General features: G+C 35.7%; 2 protein-coding genes across 2 annotated transcripts in view; both read right to left on the reverse strand.

Annotated features, from left to right (window-relative positions):
* The window catches only part of LOC146476088 (ryncolin-1-like), a 71501-nt gene extending 64413 nt beyond the window's left edge, over positions 1–7088 (reverse strand). Inside the window, exon 1 of the mRNA XM_085115033.1 lies at positions 7005–7088. Coding sequence (XP_084971159.1) covers positions 7005–7071 — 67 coding nt within the window. The 5' untranslated portion in view covers positions 7072–7088. The remainder of the gene's footprint in view (positions 1–7004) is intronic.
* LOC146476091 (microfibril-associated glycoprotein 4-like) overlaps positions 3700–7500 on the reverse strand; it is an 11012-nt gene continuing 7211 nt past the window's right edge. Inside the window, exon 6 of the mRNA XM_085115021.1 lies at positions 3700–3979. Within this exon, the coding sequence (XP_084971147.1) occupies positions 3717–3979 (263 nt within the window). The 3' untranslated portion in view covers positions 3700–3716. The remainder of the gene's footprint in view (positions 3980–7500) is intronic.

Consider the following 7500-nt stretch of genomic DNA (forward strand, 5'->3'; position numbering starts at 1 on the left):
TGCTCGAAGTGGCCAGAGTCCTTTGTTTAGCGACAATTCCACAAACATTTATGGATTTTTACACTTAATTTTAGAATAAATTTGTTTCTTTTGTCTTAATAAAACCTGTTTCTTTGTGTACGTTCGTGTTAATTTCCTTCATTTTGAAATTCAAGCCCTTCTTTCACGTTAATTTCCTTTATTGTTATGTATTTTTTTCCATAAGGTAATAGCGACCTTGTTACACTATTCACAAGAGCACGAGAAGTTAATGGTTATCAGACCATTCGCGAACGCTTCTTATCACTTCATTTTTCTTTTTCAAATTAATACCTTTTGCTTTTAGTGTTTGTGTTTAAACAGTCAGACTTTTAAGTTGGATTAGATTGTAGTTTGGAATCTTATTTCTGCAGACTATTCTGTGACTCATTTATCAAAAATAGTACTGAAGCTTATATGGAAAATCACTAATAAACTGTTTAACTAACTTTCTTACTCTGATTTTGTAGCAGGGATATTACTTTCAATGACTTCTCATGATCCGCCTAATTCCACGATTTTCCAGGCCTATAAAATTACATTCTCAAGTTCCACAAACGATTTTTCTATGACCTTACGAACCCTGCTTTGAAAAAAACTAGAGAAATATGAAGTCAAAAACACTTTTTTGATGTAAAAATTTTAGCCACAAACGGAAAGACTCGATAGACACAATTAAAGACAGAAAACAGACTTGACCTCAAGCTAACAGGCCATTGAAGCGTGGTACAGTTTACACTCGGGTTCCCATGTGACATTTTTCGCATCCATTCGTTGTGTACTCAAAGAGATCATAAGTTGAAACCTCTAAATTAAAAAGGCTTTAGTTAAAATTTACTATTTCTGTTGTTACTGCCTAACTAGTGTTGCTGTTGGCCCCTGTAGAATAGAATGTGCAGATTAAATTGGCATTTGTGACACTTATTGTAAGGCTTTTATTTCAGTGGGTTCTGAGTATTCAAGGTAAAATGTAATCGGGATGCCCTAGACACATTTTGGCCTTCTTACTTTTTTATAATAAATGCAGTTAAATCTTACATATTTATCACTGTGATTTCATGTGGAGCAGAACATATATTAAATTCGAGACCTTTATTACATTTAGGGGCGAAAGTTATTACACTTAGGACCTATATTACATTTAAGGCCGAAAGTTATTACACTTAGGACCTTTATTACATTTAGGGCTGAAAGTTATTACACTTAGGACCTTTATTTCATTTAGGGACATTTATTACATTTGAGGCCTCAACACCCTCCCACCCCAAAAAAAGTAATAATAATAATAATAATAATAATGATAATAATAATAATAATATTCCACACAAATTGCTATTTACAAGTTAAAAGTATATAAAAAAAAAGAGCTATTAAAAAACCTATTCACATTTCTTTTCGATTAAAAAAAAGATAATATTTTTAAGCAAAATAATAATAATAATAATAATAATAATAATAATAATAATAATAATAATAATAATAATAATAATAAAGATCGCGACCGCGAACTTAAAGGGGCACTGTCATGTAGATTTTTCTGTATGTTGGTCAAAGCAGCTTAAATATGTGATTAAAAAGCTCTTTTCTAACATATAATTACTCTCAGAGCACCGGGAGACAATATGAAATGATTTCTCCGAGAATGAATAAACTAATAATCGGGTTTTAACCATTTTTCCAAAATACTCAGAACGAACTTGAAAAAATTGACCAATTTATTCAAGTTGCAATCCATTTCCATCCAAGCAATCCGCAGCCAAAGATGAATGATACTAGTTTCTGTAGACTAGTAGGGTTATTGTTAACAAAACTGAACCATTATTTTAACGTTTACTTCGATATAAATATATTTTTTTGGCAACTCAAAGTGACACTAAAAATAGGTAACACTGCCCCTTTAACTCGGTGCCTCACGGCTTGAGTAATAATAATAATCAATAATAATAATAATAATAATAATAATAATAATAATAATGATAATGATAATGATAATAATAATAATAATAGTAATAATAATAATAATAATAATATAAATTTCTACAATAAAATTCTAAGAAATTTTCTTTTTAGGAAAATTTGGAGTTTTTTTCCGCAAAATGTCAGCTCAGACTTTCGTAACTGACTCACACTGGGAAACTAATTCCTTTTGTTCTCTGAAGGGCAAAGATGTCGATAAAAATGCTGAAATAGTTCAACTAGCATTTTCGTAAAACCTTGAAAATTATTTCGAAAATTCAGGGGAAAAATTCCTTTTCCTAAAATTTCCTGTCATTTAAATATTTAGCTAAAGCATCCGGACAGGTTAGTCTGTATTATCCTACCCTATCATGTCTTTTAAATGAACTGAGATCACAGGAGACAACATTTTACGGATTGTAAGTATTTGCTTAAATGTTCTCGTTGGGTTCTCTGACAAATGAAATCACTATTTTTATCGTATCTACCAAGGTCCGAAGAAATGAGCCGATACTTAAATAAAGTATATTTAATTATATATTATACATTATAATAAATTTATGGACATAATTGAAAGGGAAAACATTGTTGAGATAGGTTTGGCAGTGTGTTGTTCTGATTGTTTTTTTTAGGCACCTCTTGGCTCTTAGTTTGAAGTTAACCTGAAGCGCGCAATCAACTCGCAAAACTCTTCATTTTTATTGTTGAACATGTTGTTGATGAGCCACCAAATTCACACGTACCACGAGAAATAAATTAAAAGTATTGATAAGAAAAAGCCTGGCAATAAGTCAATGAGAAGTTAGAAGTTTGACAGGAGAACCCAACGACACAATCAAAGAAAAATTGACTGCCCGTAGATATCATATTATGACATTTGCTTTTCTTTGTCAACGTCTCGGAAGAAATGTATAATTTTTGCGGGTCTCGAAAAAATGGTGCGGAAAGCAACTTCCCGAGCTAACTGTAAACTCGTTTAGAGTTTTTTCTGGTTCTCATTCTCCTTTTGTCTTGGGATTTTGAAGTAATTATAAAGTTTCCTTCTAATGGTGGAGGATGGTTTATCATATATTAATCTCGTACCCCGATCTCAGTCGTCGGCCGTGGGAGATCTGGGTACGAGATTAATCATATATTGTACCAATTTTAGGATGGGACAAATTCCCCTCCCCCCTCCCCCTAGTTTGGGAGATACGTTAATGGTTCTTTTATGCAAAACCCAGGCCGTTAATTGGATTCCATGTACCTCAGTTTTAAATTCATGTATTCTAACGTTGCATAAGCTGTTTGTCAAATAATTTGAACCGGCGGAAAAGAACATTTTGAGTCAACATAAATGATCCATCTTTATAGCAAACCTGAAAACAAATGTATATGCCGCCGATAGTTTAAAGATGTAAGCATATTTACACGGCTCAGTTAAGGACTGAGAAGTAGAATTGAATGACAAACACGGTAAATAAAATACCAAAACCTTTTATTAACGTCTTCTTATAATTGTTACAATTATAGGAATAGGAATTATAGGAAAACAAATAACATCCCACATCACCTAAACAAGGAATGTTACGATTACAAAACTGGATTGATTTTAGATTTCAGCCCATTTAGTAATAACCCTGGCCTTCCATGTATATATGAAGACAAAAGAAAAAAACTGCAGATAAGACAAGCCAACTAATGCTGTGTTTAACTGAGTACGAAAAAAAAAACTAACACAAAATCTGCAAGGTTGCTTTGTTTTAAGCATTAACAGGTTTGATTTTCATCTCAGCTCGTTTAACAGAGTAGTAATAACCCTTCCAGTGATACCAGTTTACACCGTCAGCATAAGAAGAGTGTTTGCCCTTAAGATAGCGGCCGTTCAGGTTGGAGTGGTGACAGTTAATGTACCACCAGGAACCTTTGTGTGCCGTGGCACAATTCCCGCCATCTTTGTCGTTGTCTCGATCTTTGGTGGTGAACGCCATGCCACGATGATAAGAAAGCGAGTCACCAGCAGTTCCTAGGTAAACACAAAAGAGAAGAAGCGTATGGCGTAACAAAATGTGGTATTTAATCTTTCATCAGCAATTCAATATAAAAGATTTTTCATACATTTTACATTCGTTTATTTCTTCCCCCATTGATTTTCCACAAACGTTACGTCACAAAAAGCCAGCTCCTCATTCACGCCTAGGTAGCTTAATTGCACTTGCATCACACAGCTCAGACTTCCTTTTTGAAACTGCTAAACGTCTTTTATCCGCAGTTCAAAAGATGATATTTCATATGCTAATTCTTATTTCGAATTAACGAAAATAGATAATAATCAGTCTATCAAATAGGTATCCTTTTGTTACTTAATCCGCAAATTAAAGTGAATAAGGCCCGGTTCATACGTCGAACTTTACATGAGCCGAACCTAATCATTTGGTTCGGCGCATGTAAAGATCGACGTATGAATCAGTTAGGATCGACAGATTTGTATTTGGGTCGACCCGCTGTTCTATTCGACTGGCGAATGGCAAAAGTTCGACTTCGATTCAGACGTCGCACTTTTCATGTGCCGAACCAAATGCATACGTTACGTATAAATTATATAAATTATATCTATCCCAGAGGTCTGTACATTCCATCGACTTGGCATGTGCGCAAAGGACTTCATTCTGAACAAGATGGCGGGAAAAGAGGAATGTGCTTGTTCTTCTTATTTCGAAACAACTCAATATACTTGTCTGAGATGCGAAAGATTAAAAAAAAAAAGAATCTATTCTTGAAGTGCACACGCACTTCAAATCGACAGAAACTTTCCAATACAGGCTATATTAAAGGCGAAGCGTCAAGACTTCTCAGAACAAAATCTTCAAAAACAACATTTGAAGAAAACATTATTCTATTCAAACAGAGATTACGCAACAGAGGTTACCTCGATAACCTTATAATAAAACTCTTTCAGAAGTCAACCTCCGCGAAAGAATGTCGGCACTACAAAACAAACTAAAAACCCGCAAAAACATTTTGAGGTTTGTTATGGAATATCGCCCTTCTGTGCCTAACCTAAAGCAATTCAGATGAGTAAATACAGGAGCCATAATCAGGGATGGAGACCGTAAGCGTGGGGTCCACGCGTCCTCATGAGTTGTACCAAAAAATCTATTTTTAGAAAAAATTGCCCCTCCCCCCCTCACGTCATAAACCCGCGTGAATACACGCGAATTTCCGTGGGGCTACTACCCTTATATGTGACACGGAAAGCAGCTGAGAAAAAATTCGCTACAGATAAAAACGTCCTTACCTGTCTGAGTACATGTCCGTAGAGTTTAAGCTTTTTTCATTCATTCAACAGTAGCAACGCACGCAGCGCCACCGTTTTGGCGCCTTTTTGACTATACTGTGAAAGTCATGTGATCAATAGGCCGCTTATTCCAACGTTTCCCGTCTTCTTTCAATTGTTACCTTTTCTTTGTGAGAGGCTAATTCCTTAAATGTAGGCAATGAGGAGATATTCCCTGGCAGAATTTTAAAATTTGGACGCCATATGGAAAAAAAAATTCAATTTCTCTGCGAGCGATCCTGGCCGTTAACACGTGTGCACGCACGCGCGTATGGCGTAATTTTTTTCTAAAAATAGTTTTTTTTCGGTACAACACATGGGGACAGGCCCACAAGTCAAAATGGCATCTCGTTACGGTCTCCATCCCTGATTATGGCTCCTGGTAAATGACACTTGATAGAAAATCTGCCTTTGCTAAGGGAGATCTACAAAGACCCTTCCTTACTTTCGTACAGAAAAGGGAGATAGACGTACTCGTAAGAGCAAATTAGCTTTGAAGGTCATATTCTTCCTATCTCGACCAGTAGGAGCCGTGTTTGGCCTGTCTTTATCATTTTACCAAACAAGCTCTTCCATGTCAGAATTCATCTTTCCCGCCATTTTGAATCTTGTTGAGTAAAAACAACAGCCGCTGACCACGAAAATCTATTTTCTCACTTTAGCTTTAATTATTAAGTTCGACTTCAGTTAGGTTTGACGTCTGAATCAACTGCCGAACTTAATTATTTGGGTCGACTTTAATAGGTAGTAGGTTCGGCTCATGTAAAGTTCGACGTATGAACCGGGCCTTAATGTTATTTGCAAATAAAAAAATTCAGGGAGGAATCAAGAATACTAACTATAATCACATTTTTCATGTGCGGAACCTTTCCTATTTTTAGTTCTTATATCCGTTAAGAGTTTGAATTTTTCCTTCTAAACAAAGTGGATATTTTGAATTAATGAACGTTCTCATTAATACACATATTTTTAAACAAAACTTCCAAATAACACTAATTGAATATGGCCTTCTATCTGATTATCTAATTGTCATTGTGTACCTACCAGAGTATATGAACCAAGACTCAGCTTGTATTTGCTTCCCTCATCACCAACACCAAAGGAACTGTACTCAGCATATGCTGTATTGCCACTGAAGTCTTCAAGATCCACTCGAAGCTTGCTTGGGTTTTTTGTCAGTCGATGAATCTTGTCCAATCCGAGCCAAAATTCCCCATTTAGATTTCCAAAGCCTCGGTTGTCGTCGTCCCAGCCGCGGTAGAAATCAACCGAGCCGTCCAATCTCTTTTGAAACACAGTCCACCCCCCACCGGCTGTTGTTTGGTCAAAGAAAATGGCTGAAGTAAAGAAAGTTTTAACTTTTCCTCAGCTTACTGTAATCTGACAGTGTAAAGCCTTTACCTATCGTTTTTCTTTTTCTTTTTTTTTTTTTTTTTTGTATTGCTTTTTACTTTCAAGGATTGAATTCCTTTCCTCAATTCACCGACCTCTCTTATCAGAATATGAAATGGTGAATTGGATGGTATCATTTGGCCTTGCGCAAGAGTTTTCAAAACCTATAAATTTTGATTTCAACCGTTAAGTATGATAGACAACTAGAAAGACAATACTTATGGACCACTACGATTTTCAAAATTTAGGAAAAGGAATACGTGCGCTATTTCGAACCCAGCGCCTCGGTGGGATTTTATCTCAGCCAAAAATCTTCACCTACCTTGTCCAATTGTTTTGTTTTCTTTCAAGGATTTGATTTCATCCCTCATCTCGCGCAGTTCATTCATTACTCCATCAAGCAGTGTTTTGAGGGTCTCTGTAAAACGCAGACCGGATGGCGGCGGATGGCGGATGGCGGATGGCGGATGGTGGATGATAAAATGCGGATTAAAATGCGGATGGAAAAATGCGGATGACCCAAATATTAAAATAATAAATAAATTGATAAATTAATTAATCGCAGATTTCCCACATTTTTTCTTTATGTATCGTCGGATCCGAAAAAAAGAAAGAACTTTCATCGAAGAAGACGTACTTTATCATCGGGATCCATACTTTTCAACTTAACATCACCACTACAGACCTTTTTTCCCCCATCTTTATTAGTAACTGACATTTAACAAAGAAAACTACACTACTACCACTAGAGTACTTGATCGACACACCACCCTACCCTAAATAATGGTAAATTTTGCACCGAGGCGTTTGTACGTGCA

The sequence above is a fragment of the Pavona decussata genome, unplaced genomic scaffold (genome assembly GCF_977016875.1).
Source record: "Pavona decussata unplaced genomic scaffold, jaPavDecu1.1 SCAFFOLD_81, whole genome shotgun sequence".
Taxonomy (NCBI): Eukaryota; Metazoa; Cnidaria; class Anthozoa; order Scleractinia; family Agariciidae; genus Pavona; species Pavona decussata.